Below are 26,465 nucleotides of genomic sequence, written 5' to 3'. Positions count from 1 at the left end.
TAGTAGTTATATTCTTGTACATAGGAGGCAGTATTATAGTAGTTATATTCTTGTACATAGGAGCAGTATTATAGTAGTTATATTCTTGTACATAGGAGCAGTATTATAGTAGTTATATTCTTGTACATAGGAGCAGTATTATAGTAGTTATATTCTTGTACATAGGGGCAGTATTATAGTAGTTATATTCTTGTATATAGGAGCAGTATTATAGTAGTTATATTCTTGTACATAGGAGCAGTATTATAGTAGTTATATTCTTGTACATAGGAGCAGTATTATAGTAGTTATATTCTTGTACATAGGAGCAGTATTATAGTAGTTATATTCTTGTATATAGGAGCAGTATTATAGTAGTTATATTCTTGTACATAGGAGGCAGTATTATAGTAGTTCTATTCTTGTACATAGGAGCAGTATTATAGCAGTTATATTCTTGTACACAGGAGCAGTATTATAGTAGTTATATTCTTGTACATAGGAGCAGTATTATAGTAGTTATATTCTTGTACATAGGGGCAGTATTATAGTAGTTATATTCTTGTACATAGGAGCAGTATTATAGTAGTTATATTCCTGTACATAGGAGCAGTATTATAGCAGTTATATTCTTGTACATAGGAGCAGTATTATAGTAGTTATATTCTTGTACATAGGAGGCAGTATTATAGTAGTTATATTCTTGTACATAGGAGGCAGTATTATAGTAGGTATATTCTTGTACATAGGAGCAGTATTATAGTAGTTATGTTCTTGTACATAGGAGGCAGTATTATAGTAGTTATATTCTTGTACATAGGAGGCAGTATTATAGTAGTTATATTCTTGTACATAGGAGCAGTATTATAGTAGTTATATTCCTGTACATAGGAGCAGTATTATAGTAGTTATATTCTTGTACATAGAAGCAGTATTATAGTAGTTATATTCTTGTACATAGGAGCAGTATTATAGTAGTTATATTCTTGTACATAGGAGGCAGTATTATAGTAGGTATATTCTTGTACATAGGAGCAGTATTATAGTAGTTATATTCTTGTACATAGGAGCAGTATTATAGTAGTTATGTTCTTGTACATAGGAGGCAGTATTATAGTAGGTATATTCTTGTACATAGGAGCAGTATTATAGTAGTTATGTTCTTGTACATAGGAGCAGTATTATAGTAGTTATATTCTTGTACATAGGAGCAGTATTATAGTAGTTATATTCTTGTACATAGGAGCAGTATTATAGTAGTTATATTCTTGTACATAGGAGCAGTATTATAGTAGTTATATTCTTGTACATAGGAGCAGTATTATAGTAGTTATATTCTTGTACACAGGAGGCAGTATTATAGTATTTATATTCTTGTACATAGGAGCAGTATTATAGTAGTTATATTCTTGTACATAGGAGCAGTATTATAGTAGTTATATTCCTGTACATAGGAGCAGTATTATAGTAGTTATATTCCTGTACATAGGGGCAGTATTATAGTAGTTATATTCTTGTACATAGGAGGCAGTATTATAGTAGTTATATTCCTGTACATAGGAGCAGTATTATAGTAGTTATAATCCTGTACATAGGAGCAGTATTATAGTAGTTATATTATTATACATAGGAGCAGTATTATAGTAGTTATATTCTTGTACATAGGAGGCAGTATTATACTAGTTATATTCTTGTACATAGGAGCAGTATTATAGTAGTTATATTCCTGTACATAGGAGCAGTATTATAGTAGTTATATTCTTGTACATAGGAGCAGTATTATAGTAGTTATATTCTTGTACATAGGAGGCAGTATTATAGTAGTTATACTCTTGTACATAGGAGGCAGTATTATAGTAGTTATATTCTTGTACATAGGAGCAGTATTATAGTAGTTATATTTTTGTACATAGGAGGCAGTATTATAGTAGTTATACTCTTGTACATAGGAGGCAGTATTATAGTAGTTATATTCTTGTACATAGGAGCAGTATTATAGTAGTTATATTTTTGTACATAGGAGGCAGTATTATAGTAGTTATATTCTTGTACATAGGAGGCAGTATTATAGTAGTTATATTCTTGTACATAGGAGCAGAATTATAGTAGTTATATTCCTGTACATAGAAGGCAGTATTATAGCAGTTATATTCTTATATACAGGAGGCAGTATCATAGTAGTTATATTCTTGTACATAGGAGCAGTATTATAGTAGTTATATTCTTGTACATAGGAGCAGTATTATAGTAGTTATATTCTTGTACATAGGAGCAGTATTATAGTAGTTATATTCTTGTACATAGGAGCAGTATTATAGTAGTTATATTCTTGTACATAGGAGCAGTATTATAGTAGATATATTCTTGTACATAGGGGACAGTATTATAGTAGATATATTCTTGTACATAGGAGCAGTATTATAGTAGTTATATTCTTGTACATAGGAGCAGTATTATAGTAGTTATATTCTTGTACATAGGAGCAGTATTATAGTAGATATATTCTTGTACATAGGGGACAGTATAATAGCAGGACAATAGACTACAAATATGACATTCCCTGTCTTTTCGTCCACTCTACTATATAGGCATTAATTTTAGTTCTATGCCACGTTGTGGCGTATTAAGGTCGCATTTTTTGTAGCAGAGGTGTTTTATGACAGAATGTGTGCCTTTACCCCGCTCACACCACTTTTTCAAAGTGGAGGATAAAGGGGACGTGGCGTGGGCGGGGAAGAGGGCAGGCCGGCCAGACCGTCTCATTCATAATTTTTCACGACAGTTTATGGGAGCTGGCATAGTTTAAAGCAAGTTGCATGGCCGGCAGCAAGAGCCGAACTTATGTAGAGGCCTGCGTATAAATCACCGGTGTTAATAAATATCTATATGTATATTTCTGTTTAACTAAATCCTATATGCAACAGCATTAAAAGTAAGAGGAAAAAACACTAGGGCTTCGTTCACATCACCGTTCAGCCTTTCCGAGACGGGGGCAGGAAACCGGAAAGGACGGATTCGGCACATAACTGAGCCGAACGGACCCCACGGGCCCCACAGACTATAATGGGATCCATTCGGTTTCCGCTCAGAAGAAGATTTTGGAGCGGAGACAAAAGTAGTGCATGCAGGACTTTTGTCTCTGATTCAAAAATCTTCTTCTGAGCGGAAACCTATGGGCTCCGTTTGGCTCAGTTATGTGCCGAATCTGTCCTTTCCGTTTTCTTGCCAAGTTTAATGGAAGGGCTGAACGGTGATGTGAACGAAGCCTTATGTAGATGTAAAGCAGAAATAATAACAAACATCTAATGTATTTTTTTATTGAAAATGAACATTTTATGTGATACACAGAAAGCTCATGAGCCTTCCTGGTGGAGAGGACGAGATGAATTGATGACCATTTCCCAAACAAAGTAACCTTTAATTACAAGATACTATTTTGAGTTGTACAAAATAAATGTCTGAAACACTGTTTCCATAATAGAAATCATTCATTAATTAATGAGAATGTTTCAAGTAAAAACTGACGTCTATGAGCTTCTGAAGGCATTGATCTCTTCACTTAAAGGGAGTCTTTCACGCCGATTGACCCTATTAATAGACTTATGTCCACGGCATCCCCCCTATTAAAACTGTTCTTACCGTTAGTTCCCTGCTAGCATCGTTCGTCCGAAAAACACTTTTATTCCGTATATCAAATGAGGCTGTGAAGGTGCCCAGGCCCCTGGGTCATTTTCATACCAATCCACTCCCCCTCCGCCGCTTCTGCCCGCCCCTCCGCCGCGTCTGCCCGCCCTTGGTCTCTTCTTTATCTTTCCTCCTACTGTCAGTAATCCCGCGCATGCGCCGTAATGCTGTGATCACGGCAAGAATGTAAGTTAGGTCCGGGCCGGCGCATGCGCACAGTAAACTGTGATGCCCCGGCCAGACTGTGGTCATTCAATGCGCACACGCCGATATCGCGGTCATCGGCGCATGCGCAGGATTACTGACAGTAGGAGGAAAGATAAAGAAGAGACCAAGGGCGGGCAGAAGCGGTGGAGGGGGAGTGGATTGGTATGAAAATGACCCAGGGGCCTGGGCACCGGCCGTTGTAAGGCCGCCCCTGGACACCTTCACAGCCTCATTTGATATACGGAATAAAAGTGTTTTTCGGACGAACGATGCTAGCAGGGAACTAACGGTAAGAACAGTTTTAATAGGGGGGATGCCGTGGACATAAATCTGTTAATAGGTTAATAGGGTCAATCGGCGTGAAAGACTCCCTTTAATGGAAAGGAAGGACTTAGGCTACTTTCACACTTGCGGCAGAGGATTCCGGCAGGCAGTTCCATCGCCGGATCCGTCAAAACGTATGCAAACTGATGGCATTTGTCAGACGGATCAGAATCCTGATCCGTATGACAAATGCATTGAAATGCCGGATCCGTCTCTCCAGTGTCATCCGGAAAAACTGGAATTTTTTTTTTCAAATTTTTTGTGGTCTGAGCATGCGCAGACCGCAATGCCGGATCCGTTTTGACCGGAACACTCTGGGCCGGATCCGGCATTAATGCATCCAAGTGTTCTGTTTTTTCGGGACAGAGGTAAAACTGTAGCATGCTGCGGTATTATCTCCGTCCTGAAAGGGCAAAAAGACTGAACCGAAGACATCCTGAACGGATCGCTCTCCATTCAGAATGCATTAGGATAAAACTGATCAGTTCTTTTCCGGTATTGAGCCCCTAGGACCGAACTCTATGCCGGAAAAAAATAACACTAGTGTGAAAGTGCCCTTAAAGGTGAAGTCCAGCAGAAAACAGTCTTCTCATGTCATAGATAATTGTCTGAAGATCTCAAATCTGGAGGCCATGAGCACAATCTAGCACCTACATTATACTCCAGAGCTGCACTCACTATTCTGCTGGTGCAGTCACTGTGTACATACATTACTGATCCTGTACTGATCCTGAGTTACATCCTGTATTATACTCCAGAGCTGCACTCACTATTCTGCTGGTGCAGTCACTGTGTACATACATTACTTATCCTGTACTGATCCTGAGTTACATCCTGTATTATACTCCAGAGCTGCACTCACTATTCTGCTGGTGCAGTCACTGTGTACATACATTACTTATCCTGTACTGATCCTGAGTTACATCCTGTATTATACTCCAGAGCTGCACTCACTATTCTGCTGGTGCAGTCACTGTGTACATACATTACTTATCCTGTACTGATCCTGAGTTACATCCTGTATTATACTCCAGAGCTGCACTCACTATTCTGCTGGTGCAGTCACTGTGTACATACATTACTGATCCTTTACTGATCCTGAGTTACATCCTGTATTATACTCCAGAGCTGCACTCACTATTCTGCTGGTGCAGTCACTGTGTACATACATTACTTATCCTGTACTGATCCTGAGTTACATCCTGTATTATACTCCAGAGCTGCACTCACTATTCTGCTGGTGCAGTCACTGTGTACATACATTACTGATCCTGAGTTACATCCTGTATTATACTCCAGAGCTGCACTCACTATTCTGCTGGTGCAGTCACTGTGTACATACATTACTGATCCTTTACTGATCCTGAGTTACATCCTGTATTATACTCCAGAGCTGCACTCACTATTCTGCTGGTGGAGTCACTATGTACATACATTACTGATCCTTTACTGATCCTGAGTTACATCCTGTATTATACTCCAGAGCTGCACTCACTAGTCTGCTGGTGCAGTCACTGTGTACATACATTACTTATCCTGTACTGATCCTGAGTTACATCCTGTATTATACTCCAGAGCTGCACTCACTATTCTGCTGGTGCAGTCACTGTGTACATACATTACTTATCCTGTACTGATCCTGAGTTACATCCTGTATTATACTCCAGAGCTGCACTCACTATTCTGCTGGTGCAGTCACTGTGTACATACATTACTTATCCTGTACTGATCCTGAGTTACATCATGTATTATACTCCAGAGCTGCACTCACTATTCTGCTGGTGCAGTCACTGTGTACATACATTACTTATCCTGTACTGATCCTGAGTTACATCCTGTATTATACTCCAGAGCTGCACTCACTATTCTGCTGGTGCAGTCACTGTGTACATACATTACTTATCCTGTACTGATCCTGAGTTTTACAGTAAGACACGGAGGCTCCTATTGCTATCTCCTTCTTTACTGTCCACCAATAGCAGCAAAGAAAAGTTTACATAACATAGCGTAACCATAGTAACATCACCCTCCCCTCACAGTCCATATAACAGACGGCTCCTCCTATAGATCCTCCTCTTTCTTTGCTGCTGCCACCAAGATAAGTACTCATTTTGGCAGCTCCTTGTGTCTATACTGATTGTGCATTTATTTATATTTGCTGTATTTAATGATTTTGCTTTAGCTGCACGCTTCTCTTAGCGTTTATGGTGCTGGTCATTGCTTGGGGCTAGTCCCCTGCGGCCATCGCATCTGCTGGTATTTTATTTTATTGTGCTCGTTCTATTTTCTCCCCCATAGGCTCCGCTTCTTGCGGTTACAGTGTTAGCCCTCGTAGTTATTTATTTCTAGTTGCGTCTTACCACCATCGGCTCATCGCTTCCCGCACTCTTCCCCGGTCTTCTCCTATGACCGCGTGATCTCGGCGGCCATATTGGTAGCCCTCTTTGGCCGCCTCCAGCTTGTTATCGCGGGATTTTAGCACCCATTTTGATTTTCTTCTGTGTTTTCCCGCCGGGCCTCGCGAGACTTCGGTGGCCCTTGTCATTTCGCCGCATCCGTCCTGTGTTCCAGTCGCCTCTCGCCGGCGCTCCTCACAATCGGGTGAATAACCCAGTTTTAGTTGCTTTCTGTCAGTGACCCATCTATTTAGCTCCCTCCGATCCCACAGTTTTATCTTAGTTTCCCTCCAGTACCTTAGGATCAGTCATATTTCCCCTGCCTCAGATATTGAGTATACTTTATCTTTATTGCCATGCCTCTATCAGACCCAACCCCTGAGGCCTCAGCACCTTCATCCCCTGGGAGGGATGCCCATATTGGGGCTGACACCCAGGCAGTAGCGCTGCAACGCTCTGTCTCGGCCGCAATCACTGCTGCAATGGACTCCATGTCCTCTGTGCTGTCTCATACGATAGCACGGGCACTGGCTGGTCACCCTGTTTCAGGGTCTGTGCAGCCTGCGATCCCCACAGCTCAGCAACCTCCTATGAATAGTCCTGTGCCACAGGAACAATTGACTGGTGCGCCTCCGGCCACCCTTGAACACCCGCATAGATCGCGTAAGAGAGCCTTTCCGCACCAGGCAGAACGGGCGCGGCCTTGGAAATGCGCTAGAGCGCAACAATTAAGCGATTCTGACGCCGAGATTGGGTCAGATGAGGAGGCTTTTGCTGAAGCTAGTGCTGATTCTGAGGAAGAAACGCATTCGGGGCCCAGTGCCCCCCACTGCCCCACCCCTTCCACTTCTCAAGTGAAGGATTCCTCTGCTTTGGTTACTCCGGCTTCTTCCCTTGTTGACCCTTTGGGAGAGCCCATGTTTGACCCTAACGCCCTCCACCATCCCAGATCGGCGGAGTGGCTGCCGACGGACCATGTTGGCAAACACTTGCAGTATTGGGTCCGCCGCCCCCTTAGCAAGGAGGCGCGCAATAAGATGAAGGCGGAATGCCCTAGACCCATCGTACCTAATAAGGTATGTGACACCCCTGTGGTTGATCCCAAAGTCACACAATTTCTTGCCAAGTCCGACTGGAATCCCCGTAAGGGGTTAGACTCAGCTCTGCGTAGCTGTCAGGACAAGCTCCTGGATGTATTTGGTCCTCTGGCCAAATTATTTGAGATGGCTGAGAATGCCAGGTCAGATGGGTCCCCTATTGACCCAGAGGAAATGAGAGGCTGGATCCAGCGAGCGATCTGCATCGCTGGCAATGCCAACTCCTCTCTAGCAATCGAGAGAAGAAAGGCGATTCTATTTAAAATAGACCCAAAACTGGTCAACCTGGCCCTGACTGAATCAGGCGCAGATGCTCAGGGTCATCTTTTTGGCGACTCCTTTATTAAGGATTTGAGTCGGTTCGTGGGAGCATTCACTGCCTTAGATAAGGCCCAATCTTCCATTAGGAGAGTATTCCAGGGACGGGTCTCCACCAGGGCCGGCAGTATTAGGGGCCGCCTGTCCGGCCGTTCCAATTTTCAAGCCCGCAACGCGGGCAGAGGCTCCTTTCATCAACGCCCCGCCTTCCAGGAAGAGAGGTTTCCATCCCCTTTCTTCCCTGCCAGAGGTGGACAATGGCGTGGCAGATCCTACAGAGGGAATCAGTCTTCACGACATCCTTTCGGTAAGTCCTCCCCCGATGGGGGCTTCTTTGGATCGTTGCATAGGGGGCAGCCTCCTTCATTTTTCCCCTGCTTGGGCGGCAATAACATCCGACCCTTGGATTTTATCCATTATAGAAGGCTTCCACGTGGAACTCGTGGGTTCGCCAGACCAGATTCCACCCCCTCCCACCTCCCTGCTGTCTCGCCCCAACGCCGCGCTGGTAGACCTAGAACTCACTTCCCTCTACCACAAGCGAGCGATCGAGAGGGCCCCGCCATACTCGAAGGGGGTCATCAGCTCTATCTTTCTGGTCCAGAAGAAAGGGGGTCAGATGCGCCCAGTTATCAATTTGCGGGCTCTGAATGCGATTGTCCGCTATCGCCACTTCAAAATGGAGGGCATCCATCTACTCCGAGATCTCCTTATGCCGAGCGATTGGTTTGTAAAACTAGACCTCAAGGACGCTTACTTGACAGTCCCCGTGTCCGCCCCCTCCAGGGACTTGCTGCGTTTCCTGTGGAAGGGAGAGATCTGGCGGTTCTCGTGCCTCCCTTTCGGCCTTTCCTCAGCACCATGGTGTTTCACGAAACTAATACGACCGGTTGTGGCCTGGCTCCGCAGTCGTGGGGTCCGCCTCATAATATACCTGGACGACATTCTTGTCATGCATCAGTCGGCCTCGACTCTGTTAATTCATCTCCGCTGGACGACGGACCTTCTATCCCGTCTCGGTTTTCTCATCAACCACGAGAAGTCGTGCTTGGTACCATCACATTCGGTGTCCGAATCCCTTTCTCTACCCTCAGCGAAGCTGCGTTCCATACGCAAGGAACTCAGACATGCCCTGTCTATGCCTCTGCTGTCCCTACGCCATCTGGCCAGGATCGTCGGTCTCCTCGCCTCTTCGATCCAAGCGGTGTTTCCAGCCCCTTTACACTACAGGGCCCTTCAGCACTTGAAGATAGCGCATCTCCGCTCTGGCGCTGCGTTCGCAGACACTCTGACCCTGGACCCGGAATCTCGGGAAGAGATCGCATGGTGGATCGACAACCTGGAAGCGTGGAACGGCAGGGCGATATTCGGTTTACAACCCGAGTTCACTGTCGAGTCGGACGCCAGTCTTCACGGCTGGGGTGCCCACTGCAACGGGATCTCCACGGGCGGCCGGTGGTCCACAGAAGAGGCACGACTTCATATCAACGTGTTGGAACTTCTTGCCGGTTCCTTTGCCATTCGGAGTTTCACCAACAGGATGGCTCGGGCGTGCATTCGTTTGAGGATGGACAATGTGTCTGCGGTGCGCTACATCAACCGGTTGGGAGGTACGCGCTCGGCTACCTTGGCTCGGTTGGCGAAAGATTTCTGGTCTTTTTGTCTCTCCAGGGAGGTCATGGTTCAAGCGGAATATCTCCCGGGACTCCACAACAGTCGGGCGGATTGGGGCTCTCGCTACCTTACGGACAGCAGCGATTGGATGCTAGCTCCAGAGACTTTTTCCAAGTTATCCAGGAATTGGGGTCCTTTTGCGATAGACCTATTTGCCTCACGTCTCAACACCCAACTTCAGCGATTTTTCAGCTGGCGCCCGGATCCGGCGGCAGAGGCAGTGGACGCGTTCCTTCAACCCTGGTCCGGTCCGCTGATGTATGCATTCCCGCCATTTGCTATGATCCCGAGGATGATGTTACACGTTCGTCGTCAGCTGGCCGAATTGGTGGTGGTGGTCCCTTTCTGGGGGACTCAGGCTTGGTTTCCGTCGCTACTGGGTCTCCTGATAGATGTGCTTTTTCTTCTCCCGATTCGGATGGATCACCTCCTGGACCCTCAGGGATTTCACCACCCGCTCCTGTCGGACGGATCCCTACGGCTGATAGCTTGCCGGATCTCAGGACGCCTGGAGAAGTCAGCGATATTTCGGAGGCAACTAGACGCCTTTTGGACAACGCATGGGCTCCCGGCACCAGAAAATCTTATCGGGCAGCCTGGCGATCTTGGTCTGGTTGGTGCGTGGAACGGGACTTGGATCCGGGTAAGGCTTATCGACAATTAATTTGTTCAGGTCCGCTATTTCGTCTACGCATCAGGGTTTTGATGGTGTCCCTGCGGGACAGCACCCTTCCGTATGTCGTTTGCTTCGCGGTTCCCGCATGTCTCGTCCTCCCCGGCCTCGCTTTACCACGACTTGGGACGTGTCTTTGGTCTTGTCCTTTTTATCCAACTGGCCAGGTAACCCGGATCTCACGTTACGGCAGTTGTCGGCCAAGTTATTGGTTCTCTTTTGCCTTATATCCTGTAAACGGGTCTCAGATGTTCGGGCGCATGATCACGACGCCAGGTCATTTACTCCGGAGGGGGTCACCTTCAATATATCCAGACATACGAAGACCAACATTAGGTCGGTCTCTTATCCATCTTTTCCATCTTCGCCGGCTCTTTGCCCGGTGACTTGTTTAAGGGAGTATGAGTCCCGGACGCGTACTTACCGGTCGTCTTCGGTTCCTCAGCTTTTCCTGTCCATTCGGCATCTGTTCGGTCCTGTGTCCAGCCCTACTTTGGCGCGCTGGATGAAGTGGGTTATGTCGTTAGCAGGAATTGATACTTCCATATTTACAGCTCATTCCGCTAGAGGCGCATCGGCTACCGCCTTGGCTGTTTCGGGGGCACGGTTGGAAGATATTCTACGTCTTGCGGACTGGTCTTCGGCATCAACATTCAGGGAGTATTATTTTAGACCGCCTCCACATTTGTTTTCTGCTGTTATTGCTCAACTTTAAACTTAGCAATAGGAGCCTCCGTGTCTTGCTGTAAAACTAGGTGATTTTCCTAGTCTATGACGGAAAGTCATGGTTTTATTAAAGACACGGAGGCGAGTATTGCCCGCCCTAGGATTCCCTCCCTTACAATGCATTTTTCTGTGGTTTTCAGTCTGATTTGCATGCTATGTCTGCATAGTCGGCTTAAGATGTTTATTATGGCAGGATCGCGTATGACTTGCGATGTATTCTCCTGCCCATTGCTTAACCTGTTTATTACTTTCAGGAGGAAGTTGATTTGCTACGGGCTTCAATTGTACTGTTCCGGTTATAGCCATGTTGGCTTTCAAGGAAGAAATGTTCCAGTGATCTGAGCTGATCGTGTTCGTTCGGATGTTCCGGTGGTTCCGTGTTCGGTGGTTCCGGTCATGGTGTCAGGCTCGTAAAGAAAGAGGAAGATCTATAGGAGGAGCCGTCTGTTATATGGACTGTGAGGGGAGGGTGATGTTACTATGGTTACGTCATGTTATGTAAACTTTTCTTTGCTGCTATTGGTGGACAGTAAAGAAGGAGATAGCAATAGGAGCCTCCGTGTCTTTAATAAAACCATGACTTTCCATCATAGACTAGGAAAATCACCTAGTTATATCCTGTATTATACTCCAGAGCTGCACTCACTATTCTGCTGGTGGAGTCACTATGTACATACATTACATTACTTATCCTGTACTGATCCTGAGTTACATCCTGCATTATACTCCAGAGCTGCACTCACTATTCTGCTGGTGGAGTCACTGTGTAAATACATTACTTATCCTGTACTGATCCTGAGTTACATCCTGCATTATACTCCAGAGCTGCACTCACTATTCTGCTGGTGGAGTCACTGTGTAAATACATTACTTATGCCTCATGCACACGACTGTTGTTCGGGTCCGCATCTGAGCCATATTTTTTGCGGCTCGGGTGCGGACCCATTCACTTCAATGGGGCCGCAAAAGATGCGGACAGCACCCCGTGTACTGTCTGCATCCGTTGCTCCGTTCCGTGGCCCCGCTAAAAAAATATAGCATGTCCTATTCTTGTCCGTTTTGCGGACAAAATAGGCATTTCTACAATGGGCCACCCGTTCCGTTCCGCAATTTGCAGAAGGCACACGGGCGGCTTCCGTTTTTGTGGATCCACGGTTTGCGGTCCGCAAAAAAACGGCACGGTCGTGTGCATGAGGTCTTATCCTGTACTGATCCTGAGTTAAATCTTGTATTATACTCCAGAGCTGCACTCACTGTTCTGCTGGTGCAGTCACTGTGTACATACATTACTTATCCTGAGTTAAATCTTGTATTATACTCCAGAGCTGCACTCGCCATTCTGCTTGTGCAATCCCTATGTACACACATTATCAGTGCAGGGTACATGACTTGGTTTTTAGATGGTGTCTGCTGGTTCTCTACGTGTGCTCCACGTTCAGTAAGTTCCTCAGTGCAGTGGCCCCTGGTCTCCTGGGATCTGCCCATCCATCCCGTGAGTGATGGATGGGCTATGCCAGTACTTTGGACTCTGATAAACATGCACGTGAGTGACTAAACATTAACCAGCGGCTATAGACGGTTCCTGGAGAATTGACTGAAACATCAGAAATAAATTAGGGTTTTTTGTTTATTTTTTGCTACTTTGTTGCAACTGAAGAAAGACTATGAAAATTGCATAAAAAACCTATGTGACTGTGAATGCAGCGTCAGCTCCTGGGCACAGAACTGCCGCCACAATCCTCATCTGCGGCTTTATTTACATGCATTCTTAGGGCTTATTCGGACGTCACTGATTCACGGATGTGAGCTGTGCGTGTTCTCCTCAGCACACGTACCTATTGATTTTAATGTGTGTTTTCACACATCCGTGATTTATCACGGTCAGGGGGTCCGAGATTACACTACGGAAGCATGCCCCTGGGTTTACAGATCCATGACACCCATTATAGTATATGGGTCAGTGAAAAAACACGGACACAACACGGATAGTATCCATGTTTCACGGATCATTGCTGACCAAAAATAGGTGAATTTCTGTTAGTAAACGACCCCCCAAAGTGTAGGTGAGCTTTGTCTGATCTCATACACTTTGCTGGATCTGTGTCACAATGTGGTTTTTGCGCACGTGAATCAACGTGGAAAATCTGCTCGCAGTCCGCAACGTGTGCAGGTGGCCTGAGGCCGTCTCCTGCTGATTAAGTACAACTGGGTGGAATGAGAGGATTGTTCTCATGGGGCAGTACTGCACGGTGGCGGTTGTTGCTGTGCATGTGGGTTGTGGGGGGCACAGGGCCACGGTGGCTTGGCCCTACTGCAAGGGTGCTGCTGGGTCTCATCACCTGCAGGTGCTGTGTTGAAGCAGGGGTGGTCGCCATGACGTGCTGCCCCAAAGTAAAGTAGGGGCTCACTCGAAAATGGACACCATAGATATGGAGGGGGTCAGTATGGTGGGTATATATAGATATAGGGGGTCAGGTAGGTGGGTATATATAGATATGGGGGTCAGTATCGTGTGGGTATATATAGATATAGGGGGTCAGTATGGTGAGTATATATAGATATAGGGGGTCAGGTAGGTGGGTATATATAGATATGGGGGTCAGGTAGATAGGTGTATATATAACTATAGGGGGGGGTCAGTATCATGTGGGTATATATAGATATGGGGGGGTAGGTAGGTGTATATATAACTATAGGGGGGTCAGTATCATGTGGGTATATATAGATATGGGGGGGTCAGGTGGGTGGGTATATTTATTTATATAGGGGTCAGGTAGGTATATATAACTATAGGGAGGTCAGTATCATGTGGGTATATACCGAGGGGATCAGGTAGGTGGGTGTACATATAGATTTGGAGGGCACACACACACATATGTATATACACATTCGGGTGTCACTGATATAACGAGGGCTTGTTTTGGGGGTACCTCGGTGTCTGCTTTCTCCGCCATGTCCCCGGGACTCCCCCCGCCCCCTCCTGCTGTCTCCGGTCTGGGGGGGGAGACGCTCCTCGTTAGTGATATTCTCTAGTCCCGCCCATTACACCCGGAAATCATCATTTGAACCGGGAGGTGGTTTCCGCTGCACCGGAAGTGCTTCGTCTCCATGGTGACTGAGGTCCGAGAGAGCGGAGGAAATGCAGGTTTGTGCGGAAAACTGCAAGTATCCGGAATATGTGCGTGTACACCCCGTTATATACTGCCCCCCCAGGACACGTGTACACCCCGTTATATACTGCCCCCCAGGACACGTGTACACCCCGTTATATACTGCCCCCCAGGACACGTGTACACCCCGTTATATACTGCCCCCCGGACATGTGTACACCCCGTTATATACTGCCGCCCCCCCCAGGACACGTGTACACCCCGTTATATACTGCCCCCCCAGGACACGTGTACACCCCGTTATATACTGCCCCCCCAGGACACGTGTACACCCCGTTATATACTGCCCCCCAGGACACGTGTACACCCCGTTATATACTGCCCCCCCAGGACACGTGTACACCCCGTTATATACTGCCCCCCAGGACACGTGTACACCCCGTTATATACTGCCCCCCCAGGACATGTGTACACCCCGTTATATACTGCCCCCCAGGACATGTGTACACCCCGTTATATACTGCCCCCCCAGGACACGTGTACACCCCGTTATATACTGCCCCCCGGACATGTGTACACCCCGTTATATACTGCCCCCCAGGACATGTGTACACCCCGTTATATACTGCCCCCCAGGACATGTGTACACCCCGTTATATACTGCCCCCCAGGACATGTGTACACCCCGTTATATACTGCCCCCCCAGGACACGTGTACACCCCGTTATATACTGCCCCCCGGACATGTGTACACCCCGTTATATACTGCCCCCCCAGGACACGTGTACACCCCGTTATATACTGCCCCCCAGGACACGTGTACACCCCGTTATATACTGCCCCCCCAGGACATGTGTACACCCCGTTATATACTGCCCCCCAGGACATGTGTACACCCCGTTATATACTGCCCCCCCAGGACATGTGTACACCCCGTTATATACTGCCCCCCAGGACATATGTACACCCCGTTATATACTGCCCCCCCAGGACATGTGTACACCCCGTTATATACTGCCCCCCAGGACATGTGTACACCCCGTTATATACTGCCCCCCAGGACACGTGTACTGCCCCGTTATATACTGCCCCCCAGGACACGTGTACTGCCCCGTTATATACTGCCCCCCAGGACACGTGTACTGCCCCGTTATATACTGCCCCCCAGGACACGTGTACTGCCCCGTTATATACTGCCCCCCAGGACACGTGTACTGCCCCGTTATATACTGCCCCCCAGGACACGTGTACTGCCCCATTATATACTGCCTCCCAGGACATGTGTACTGCCCCCCAGGACACGTGTACTGCCCCGTTATATACTGCCCCCCAGGACACGTGTACTGCCCCGTTATATACTGCCCCCCAGGACACGTGTACTGCCCCGTTATATACTGCCCCCAGGACACGTGTACTGCCCCGTTATATACTGCCCCCCAGGACACGTTTACTGCCCCGTTATATACTGCCCCCCAGGACACGTGTACTGCCCCGTTATATACTGCCCCCCAGGACACGTGTACTGCCCCGTTATATACTGCCCCCCAGGACACGTGTACTGCCCCGTTATATACTGCCCCCCAGGACACGTGTACTGCCCCGTTATATACTGCCCCCCAGGACACGTGTACTGCCCCGTTATATACTGCCCCCCAGGACACGTGTACTGCCCCGTTATATACTGCCCCCCAGGACACGTGTACTGCCCCGTTATATACTGCCCCCCAGGACACGTGTACTGCCCCGTTATATACTGCCCCCCAGGACATGTGTACACCCCGTTATATACTGCCCCCAGGACATGTGTACACCCCGTTATATACTGCCCCCAGGACATGTGTACACCCCGTTATATACTCCCCCTAGAACATGTGTACACCCTGTTATATACTCCCCCCGCAATATATGCGGCACATTTGTCGACCAGAGCATTTCCCCGTGTGGCTGCACCATTACTGTACTTCACCTCTATTCTGCACCGGGGGATGTGATCAGCGGAGGTCCGACGCCCGCGGCTCAGCTGTTGTCGTGGACGGTTACATTCACTTCAGTGGGTGCACAGCAGAGGTGACCAGCCCCGTCCACTTCTCCAGGGACCAGCGTCCCCCAGAACTCCAGCTGTGATGAAACCATGAATCCCAGCAGCATGCATGCTTGGCTGTTCTCACAACTTCCATAGAATTGACTGGAACATGCTGGGAGTTGTAGTCTCACAACAGCTGGAGTGCCAAAGGTTGCTGATGCCTGCCCTATACGATGGAGAATGCAGAACGGCTGTGCCGGGTGTCTGACCCCGCCAATCAGAAAGTGATGGCCTATCCTGAGGATTATTAGACAACCCCTTTAAGGGCTCATTCACACAACCGTAGGTCGTCCGTGTTGCGTATTGACTTGAATGGGTCCACAATCTGCAGGGTGTGTTGCGGAGTGAAGGCACGAATCGGAAACACCACGAAGCCCTGCCATTCAAGTCAATGGGTCTGTGCCACAATACGGGATTCGCACAGTGACACGGCCGGTGACTGTGCATTGCCGACCTAAATTTGCAGTTTGTGTGAATGGGCCCTCAGGCTTCTATCACACCGACTTATTACCCGTCTTATTTTTCAGCAGCGGGAGGAAAAACAGCTGGAATCCAGTTTGGAGACGCTCATCACTCAGGTGTCTGATCTGAAGAACACCCTGGGCAGATTCATCACGAAACTGGAAAACGAGTACGAGCGACTGACCTGGTGAGCAGGAAGAGGGTGGCCCTCCGGCCCCGGCCGGCAGTATGGTGGGAGGCTTAGGCCGCAGAGAGATGATCTGATAACCTGTGAGCTGTTACATTACATTGAACTCTATTCACACGTAGCAGAAAGATTCATACTGATTTGAGAACGTCCATAACAAAATGTAGGACATAATCTGTGTGTATTTCATGCAGATTTTGCCCGATTCCTGCCATGTCTGTACATGGCCCTATATTCCTGTGCATATAAGGGCTCGTTCACACGACCTTTGGTGTCCCGTGCGGTCCGCGGGGCAGGCGCATGGGGATCGCAGACCCATTCACTTGAACGGGTCCGCGATCCCTCTGTTCCGCAAAAAGATAGAGCATGTATCCATTCCGCATCTCCGGATTTGCGAACCCATTGAAATGAATGGGTCCGCATCCGTGATGCGGAATGACAAAGGAACGGTGCCCGTGTATTGTGGATACGCGAATGCGGTCCGCAATACGGGAACGGGACACCAACGGTCGTGTGAATGAGCCCTAAGAGAGAGTGGAGAGGAGCTAATTATCATGAGTGGATTTTTCATATTGATGTCTATTATTGACTGATCAGTCTGATACAACTGGCTGAAGGGTTAATGGTAACATCCTTGGTGGTTGAGGACCGTGAATGGACAGCATACCCTGCTGAGGGGTTAGTGGTTATATACCTGGTGTTCTAGGACTGTGAATGTGCAACATCCCTGGTGGGCAGGGCAGTGGAGGAGTTAGTGGTAGCATCCCTGGTGGGCAGGGCAGTGGAGGAGTTAGTGGTAGCATCCCTGGTGGGCAGGGCAGTGGAGGAGTTAGTGGTAGGATCCCTGGTGGGCAGGGCAGTGGAGGAGTTAGTGGTAGCATCCCTGGTGGGCAGGGCAGTGGAGGAGTTAGTGGTAGCATCCCTGGTGGGCAGGGCAGTGGAGGAGTTAGTGGTAGCATCCCTGGTGGGCAGGGCAGTGGAGGAGTTAGTGGTAGCATCCCTGGTGGGCAGGGCAGTGGAGGAGTTAGTGGTAGCATCCCTGGTGGTCTACGACAGTGAATGTACAACTCGCCAGGAGGGCAAGGCAGTGAATTGGTTGGTGATGGCGTCCTTGGTTGTCAAGGACAGTGAATGGTCAGGATAGAGAAGGGATTAATGGTAGTATCTATGGGGGTCCAGGATAGTGACTGGACAATATCCCTGGTGGGCAGGGAAGTGAAGGGGTTAATGGTAACATCCCTGGTGGTCTAGGACAGTGAGCGGACAACATCTCTGGTGGTTTAAGGCAGTAATGAAATTAATGGTGGCACCCCTGGTGGTCTAGGGTACTGTAGTGAAGGAAAGATACTGACTGGGATGATGTAGGGTCTGTGTAAATTATAAGAAAGCGATTGAGAGCGTGATCAGGAGAAGCAGGATGCCTGTAGCCCCCCGGGCGCCTCCATAACTCTGTATCCCCCTTACCCAAATACCACACGTCCTCGCAGCTCATATATAGAGATACAAAGCCGGTCTCGCACACATCGCTGTCGTCTGCGTTTGCCATGACGTACCGCGCCTCACATAACGCGGCAGGTCCCATAGGATGTGGCGAGTCCACAACCACCACGCGGAGGAGAAACGTGGTGGATGGATCATGTCCTCGTGTACATGGAGTGACCACAGATAGATGCGAGTACAGGAAAGTAATGGAGGCAGAAGCCGGATGCAGCTGATTAACTTTTAATGGGACTTGTTGATTTGTAGATGTTACCCCTCCCCTCCCCCGGCTCCGCTCTCCAGACTTCTGCTTGCAATTAACCTTTATAAATAATGCAGTGATGCACAGAAGGGAAGCTCTGAATCCGGCGGAGGCGCCATGATGTGCAGGTCGGGCGCTTCTCACCGAGGGTTTTGGTGGAATTCTGCAGATGTCGTCACTTAAATTGGGTTTCTATGTAAAAGTCCATTTGGAAAAGGTTCTTAAAGGGGCTCTCCAGTTGCATACGTATAATTCTGTATAAGTCACTACCTTCAGGGGATGCATGTTGGATATTGGGGGCCGTTGACATGGAGGGTTTTTTGTCAGCTGAGTTTGGTGCCGGTTCCGCTCCAATCGGTCAAATGCCGTGAATGTGACTGCACCAAGAAAGAACATATTCTGTCTCCCATACTTTACACTGCTGTTTTACTTTATGCACTTCTATAGCGCTACTATATTCCACAGCACTTTACAGACATCAGCGTCCAACTGTCCCCAATGGGGCTCACAATCTAAGGTCCCTATCAGTCTGTCTGTGGAGTGTGGGAGGAAACCGGAGAACCGGAGGAAACCCATTTTGATCTATAATAACGATCATCGACTACAGCAAAGCTGCATTGACTGTTGGGAATTTACCATCCGTCTGATCGGGGGCTCAGGCCGCAGTGCTGTCTTGCCTCCTATGCTTTATACTGCTTCTCTGCTCTGTTAGGACACAGCAGTGATTGGTGGCTCCTGTATAGTGGCCTTTTCTATTGGTGAATCTAGGATAGTCAGTCTCATCATAGTTTCTGCCACTCCCCCGTGCTTTACCCTGCAGCTGTTCACATTGGTTGTTCTTTAAGCACAGGCTCCGCAGAAAGTCAGTGTACATCAAGAGGATTTCCATCACAGAACGGACAGTATAGCGTATCCTGAGGCCGCGCTAACCTCTGGTGGCTGCATCGTAAGCTCATCTAGCGCAGCTCCCTCGTATTGCACTGGAGCCGCCAAATGTGAACGATAGACGTCATCGCGGATCTTCTTTATGGCTCCTCTGTAGCAAAGAGTTCATTGGGGGGGGGGGACATACGTGTATTTTTCGCAAGTTATTTATTATTTATTGAAGTTTTTTGAGAAGTGGATTCAGCAGGAGGGAGAAATAGGCCTCATTCACACCAGCATATTTACAGTCCGTATATCTGCAAAATCCAGAGCCAGAATACTGGCGGATTTCAGTACGCTCGTGTGAAAGCGGCCATCTGCCTTGTGAACTGTAATCCAGCCACACGCAACATTTGTCCACTTGAAAGTCTGTATATTTATTTATTTATTTTATGCACTTCTATAGCGCTACTATATTCCGCATCTCTTTACAGACATTAGCGTCTAACTGTCAATGGGGCTCACAATCTAAGGTCCCTATCAGAATGTCTTTGGAGTGTGGGAGGAAACCGGAGAACATACAAACTCCATGCAGATGGTGCCCTCGGTCAGACTCAAACCTAGTACTCCAGCGCTGCAAGGCACCAGTGCTAACCACTGAGCCACCGTGCTGCCCCTATGCTGGAAAGCGGCCGGATCCCTTACAGTGCACGGTGGTATCTGGCTATGGTGATCTCCGGCAGTCTGTTCCTCCACCGGAACAGCGCAGATGTGAGCCCAGCCAGAGGAGGCCTTCCTTCCCTTATATTTTTTATTTTGAACCCACTTCTGGCTTTGGTTCCAAAAAAACATCATCAAATAATGTTGTTTTCCAGAAGATGTGTGTTTTACTTCAGGCATTTTCTTTTTCCTATGGGAATACTGAAAAACAAAAACAAAAAAAAACCTCCGCACCCACCGGAGCATGCTGCATAAAATCAGTAGACTATGTGCGCTCCCACGGTCCCGGTCACCAGAGAGGCCGGTGCCTTTTCCTATAGTGAGCAAGCACGGCCACCACTGCTGGATTGCAGGGTGGTCGTAACCATGGATTTGAGCGGTGTATAATGTGATGGAAAAATGAATCAAACCAGCAATGGAATCAATATGGACAATCACAATACATTAGTAAGGGCCTTGTATTAACTTTTGATAAATGCCACTTGCTGAAGTGACAAAACCCTTTAAGAAAAAGGCCAAAAAAAAGCTTCAAACGTGAGGGGGAAAAAAGTCACTAAAAATACTCCGTGCGTTTTATAATTCCCCAATGTCGGTGGTGTTTTTCTTAAACCGCTATATGTGAACTCTCCCTTAGGCCTCATGCACATGACCGTATTTTCAGTCCGCATCCGAGCCACAGTTTTTGCAGATTGATTTCACGCCCGTCTATTTCTATGGGGATGCAAAGAATGCAGACGGCACAAGAATGTCGTCCATGTTCTGTCCACGGCTGTGCCGCAGATAATAGAACATTGTTCTGTCCACGGCTGTGCCGCAGAGAATAGAACATTGTCCTGTCCACGGCTGTGCCGCAGATAATAGAACATTGTCCTGTCCACGGCTGTGCCGCAGATAATAGAACATTGTTCTGTCCACGGCTGTGCCGCAGAGAATAGAACATTGTCCTGTCCACGGCTGTGCCGCAGATAATAGAACATTGTCCTGTCCACGGCTGTGCCGCAGAGAATAGAACATTGTCCTGTCCACGGCTGTGCCGCAGAGAATAGAACATTGTCCTGTCCACGGCTGTGCCGCAGATAATAGAACATTGTTCTGTCCACGGCTGTGCCGCAGATAATAGAACATTGTCCTGTCCACGGCTGTGCCGCAGAGAATAGAACATTGTCCTGTCCACGGCTGTGCCGCAGAGAATAGAACATTGTTCTGTCCACGGCTGTGCCGCAGAGAATAGAACATTGTCCTGTCCACGGCTGTGCCGCAGAGAATAGAACATTGTCCTGTCCACGGCTGTGCCACAGATAATAGAACATTGTTCTGTCCACGGCTGTGCCGCAGAGAATAGAACATTGTTCTGTCCACGGCTGTGCCGCAGAGAATAGAACATTGTCCTGTCCACGGCTGTGCCGCAGAGAATAGAACATTGTCCTGTCCACGGCTGTGCCACAGATAATAGAACATTGTTCTGTCCACGGCTGTGCCGCAGAGAATAGAACATTGTTCTGTCCACGGCTGTGCCGCAGATAATAGAACATTGTTCTGTCCACGGCTGTGCCGCAGATAATAGAACATTGTTCTGTCCACGGCTGTGCCGCAGAGAATAGAACATTGTCCTATCCATGTTCTGGCCACGGTTGTGCCGCAGATAATAGACCATTGTCCTGTCCATGTCCTGTCCACGGCTGTGCCGCAGATAATAGAACATTGTTCTGTCCACGGCTGTGCCGCAGATAATAGAACATTGTCCTGTCCACGGCTGTGCCGCAGATAATAGAACATTGTCCTGTCCACGGCTGTGCCGCAGATAATAGAACATTGTCCTGTCCACGGCTGTGCCGCAGATAATAGAACATTGTTCTGTCCACGGCTGTGCCGCAGATAAGAATTTCTACAATGAGGCCTGTGAACAGTGCAGGATGCGGACGGGCCGCATGCGTATTTCGAGGGTCGTGAAACCGATATGGTCGTGTGCAGGAGGCCGTAGGGTACATGCACACGGCAGGGTGGTTTAAGTGGATTTTTGTGCGGATTCTCTGTGTCTCGGCACCAACATCCGTTTGCCCAAGATCTGTGAAAATCCCCACAAACTATTAACATGTTTCGGCGCCGAGAATTACTGCACCGTGTAAATTTTGTGCATGAAAATCTGTGCCTAATACGCCGATTTCATGCCCATTTTACAAGGGTCTCTCCAGTAGCGTCTTTTTATATATACGTTATTCCATGCTTTTCTACTACCACAGACAGGGTATGCTACATGTCGAAAACAAAATCTGAAGAACGACACGCTGTTTGTAGGGGATTTTATATTTCACCACAGTTTTTTTTTTTTTTTATCCAAAACATCTCTTTGGGAAACCCCCCACAAATAGGCCACCTGTGTCGTCCTAAAGTCTCCCGCTTTCCATTCTGGCACCCATTTACACTCTTCGGTCCCTTAGTGACCCTACCACGGCCATCTCTCCCATGATGCCCGGCTCACAGATCTCTCTTCTTAGGCCCTCTGTGCTGGACAACTTTGCCCTGCTCTCAGGCCAGCTGAACACCCTCAATAAAGTCCTTAAAAATGAGAAGACCCCACTGCTGAAGAACCAGGTGATCATCCCCCTGGTCCTGTCACCGGACCGAGATGAAGAGATTATGGTAAGTGCCGTAGCCTCCGATCTTCTACACGACGCCTCGTCTGTCTAGAGGCCGACTCCTTAACGAGGTTCAATGTGTGCAGCGTCTCACCGAGGGCAGGGTCCCGGTATTCAGCCATGAAGTGGTACCGGATCACCTGAGGACCAAACCCGACCCCGACGTGGAGGATCAGGAAAAGCAGCTGAGTGCAGATGCATCTCGCATCACCCCAGAAGTGGCCCAGGTAATGGCCAGCCTTCTTCTCCGCTGCCCTCCATCACCTCCCCGCTCTCCTGGCCTTATGTACTAATCTAGCTGCTTCTTTCCAGAAACAAGTCCAGACTATGAATAAACTGTGCAACAACCTGCTGGATAAACTCATCAAGGAGGAGCGGGAGTCCGATGTTGGAAGTGAGTGTCCGAGGGTCTTGGTGAGAAAGTGAAAAATCTGACAAACTCCCTGAATGCTGTAAGATAAAAAAAGATGCTGCACTTACCTCTCTCCTGGCACCGCGGGTCAGTAGTTTACAGGTGGACGGCACCGGAGGATTAGAGAAGTACAGTATTGTTTTTTTATTTCACCATTCGGTGGCTTGTCCAATATTTTTAATTATCTCAGACCATTCCTTTGAATTTTACAGTATAATAAATATCATTTTCAGGGTTAAAACGTTTAAAATTTGCCGGATTATAGTGTGAAAGGTTTCCTCTAGAACAGTGTTCCCCAACTCCAGTCCTCAGGGCCCATCTACCTGTCATGATTTGAGGATATCCCACAGAATGAATACCTGGGGTATCTCTTGACGCGTGATACTAATTAAGTCGTCTGCTCGATACTAATCCTGAAATCATGACTGACGGAGGGGGGGGGGGGGGGCTGAGAAACTGATATAAAGTATAATACAGGGTTATTGCAGGATAAGTAATGTATGTACATAGTGAGTGCAGCTCTGGAGTATAATACAGGATGTAACTCAGGATCAGTACAGGATAAGTAATGTATGTACACAGTGACTGCACCAGCAGAATAGTGAGTGCAGCTCTGGAGTATAATACAAGATGTAACTCAGGATCAGTACAGGATAAGTAATGTATGTACACAGTGACTGCACCAGCAGAATAGTGAGTGCAGCTCTGGAGTGTAATACAGGATGTAACTCAGGATCGGTACAGGATAAGTAATGTATGTACACAGTGACTGCACCAGCAGAATAGTGAGTGCAGCTCTGGAGTATAATACAGGATATAACTCAGGATCAGTACAGGATAAGTAATGTATGTACACAGTGACTGCACCAGCAGAATAGTGAGTGCAGCTCTGGAGTATAATACAGGATGTAACTCAGGATCAGTACAGGATAAGTAATGTATGTACACAATGACTTCACCAGCAGAATAGTGAGTGCAGCTCTGGAGTATAATACAGGATGGAACTCAGGATCAGTACAGGATAAGTAATGTATGTACACAGTGACTGCACCAGCAGAATAGTGAGTGCAGCTCTGGAGTATAATACAGGATGTAACTCAGGATCAGTACAGGATAAGTAATGTATGTACACAGTGACTGCACCAGCAGAATAGTGAGTGCAGCTCTGGAGTATAATACAGGATGTAATGACTGTTAGGGCCCCTGGTGGTCACAAGAACAGGGGCCCAGTGTTTCCCTGTTTAGATGGAGTGGTGTTCATGCATGCACTCCCATAATGTTGAATAGAGCAGTAGTGCATGTATGGCTGGCACCTCTTTCAAATGGGGGAGTACAGAGACCTCTTTCTCTTGATCAGCCGGTCCAGCCCTTGCCACTCAGACCCTTGTCCACTACCCTGTGGATAAGAGATACAGGTTTATCATGGGACGACCCCTTTAATAACTCCCTCTGATGTATCTCATGTTTCTTGTTGGGATGAGTCTTTTTCTGGGCGCTTTGCTCATTTATTCTTGGTTTGGTAGTCGCATCTGAGTTGTAATGTTAATAACCTGCTCTTCTTTTTTTTTTTTTCACATTTTAGACATACGGCAAAATAAACCAACATATAATCCAGCTGACACAAACGCTCTGGTGGTAGCTGTAGCATTTGGAAAAGGCTTGTCGAATCGTCGTCCACCGGGACCTGGGGGCCCCATGGGCCCAGGACAGGCTGCTCCAGGTGGGATGTTACCAGGGGCTGCGGGCATGCAGCAAGTTTCCATGAACATGCAAACCAACCAGCAGCAGCACATGCCTGGGGGGGTTTCAATGGCACAGGCTGGCCAGCCAGGTAAGAATGGTCCAGCGGACTCAAAGCCATAGCTCCTTGTGTGTGCCAGAGCTGACCGTGTGTTCAATGTCTCCCCTCAGGTAAGATGCCCAGCAGTATCAAAACCAACATCAAATCCGCCTCCATGCTCCCATATCAGCGATGAACGACCGCTGCTTCCAGGATCCGGCTGTTCCATCTCCATCCGCCACCAGTGACACTTCAAAGACTTTTACAAAAGGTTTAGATGCCAATAAACGACTGAAAACCAGAAGAAAGTAAAATACTTTTCTCTACAAAAGTCTAAATACTTGGGAGGCGTCTACAAGCGGTTTCAAATCTACAATTCCTAGCATGTCCTAATGGCCACCATGCTGGGAGTTGTAGTTTGGCCACAGGTTGGAGACCATTGTGTAATACCCACTGCTGTTTTTGGAGCCCACGTAGCACTTTACAAATAATTTTCCGATTGAGAGGGTCATTTTCCACAGCGCACTGTGGCTCCCTGCACATTGCAGCTGGGCCGGTTATCAGTGGAGTGTCGGGAAGAATTCCCTGTGGAACAGCGTCGTATGTATTTAAGTGCATGGTATAGTTATTTTCCCAGTGGCCTTCTGTCTAGGAAAGCAGAATCTGCTGCTGTTTTCTGCACCGGTATACCAGCCTGGTGAGTGGTGCCCTATGGATATCTCTAATATCCAGCTTTTCCTGGAATACATGCTAAACGTCGGTCTCTAGCACATGCCTGTGACATCTAGTTCTGTCCTGCTGGCCGCTCACACACCTGTAGCGTCCTCGGACTCAGATATGCATGGTGTCTTCTTATGGGGGCAGATAATATACACCCCCCACCTTAGCAGGGGTTTTATATCGATGACTACTGTTAAGTGAAACGAATTGACTTTGATCCAAACTTCAGGAAAAATTTTCTTACGCTTCGTGGTGACGAATCAATTTTTACCTGGCAGTAAAAAAAAAAAAATATGTGTGACTTTGCCGTGTGTGGGATTTCGCTCTGCTGCTTTAGTCAAGATGGCCGCAACAGCAAATGCAGGAGGTGAGTATTTATATATTTTTTTTATTCCTGATTAACCCCTGCAAAGCCTCAATGTTACTGTCAGATGCCACGATCAGCGATGAATGCAGCATCTGAGGGGCTCAATGGCGATATGCACCCGGTACACACAATGGAATACGATTCGCAAGGAAGCAATTTGTAACAAATCAAATTTCTTTGTGAAATTCAGCGAAGTGGCCAAATCAAATTTTTGATAACTTCGCTCATCTCTATTGAAGTCCTATCCTTAGGATAGGTCATCAATATCTGATCTGCGCGTGTCCGGCACCCCTGCCGATCCGCTG

The 26,465-nt window shown here is 47.6% G+C and overlaps 2 protein-coding genes across 9 annotated transcripts in view; one reads left to right on the top strand and one right to left on the bottom strand.

Annotated features, from left to right (window-relative positions):
• Nucleotides 1–14,128, bottom strand: part of SZT2 (SZT2 subunit of KICSTOR complex) — a 112,931-nt gene extending 98,803 nt beyond the window's left edge. For 4 of the 7 annotated variants that reach the window (XM_040407806.1, XM_040407807.1, XM_040407811.1 and 1 more), the window contains exon 1: nucleotides 14,009–14,128. In XM_040407806.1, the coding sequence (XP_040263740.1) occupies nucleotides 14,009–14,032 (24 nt within the window). In that variant the 5' untranslated portion in view covers nucleotides 14,033–14,128. The remainder of the gene's footprint in view (nucleotides 1–14,008) is intronic. The other 3 variants (XM_040407812.1, XM_040407809.1, XM_040407810.1) reach the window with 1 other exon arrangement.
• Nucleotides 14,129–14,144: 16 nt separating this feature from the next.
• Nucleotides 14,145–25,406, top strand: MED8 (mediator complex subunit 8). Of its 2 annotated transcripts, none has more exons than XM_040407827.1 (7): nucleotides 14,145–14,223; nucleotides 16,799–16,920; nucleotides 22,741–22,885; nucleotides 22,968–23,108; nucleotides 23,194–23,275; nucleotides 24,876–25,124; nucleotides 25,205–25,402. In XM_040407827.1, exons 1-7 carry the CDS (start codon nucleotides 14,218–14,220, stop codon nucleotides 25,267–25,269), a joined length of 810 nt encoding a protein of 269 aa, XP_040263761.1. In that variant the 5' UTR covers nucleotides 14,145–14,217; the 3' UTR covers nucleotides 25,270–25,402. The 2 variants fall into 2 exon arrangements, with proteins under 2 accessions (XP_040263761.1, XP_040263760.1); XM_040407826.1 differs by having other exon boundaries at nucleotides 14,148–14,223; nucleotides 22,684–22,885; nucleotides 25,205–25,406.
• The last annotated feature ends 1,059 nt before the right edge of the window (nucleotides 25,407–26,465 follow it).

This window comes from Bufo bufo, chromosome 9 (genome assembly GCF_905171765.1).
Source record: "Bufo bufo chromosome 9, aBufBuf1.1, whole genome shotgun sequence".
NCBI classification, from domain to species: Eukaryota; Metazoa; Chordata; class Amphibia; order Anura; family Bufonidae; genus Bufo; species Bufo bufo.
The sequence above is the reverse complement of the archived record's forward strand: the minus strand, read 5'-3'. Positions and strand labels throughout refer to the sequence as shown.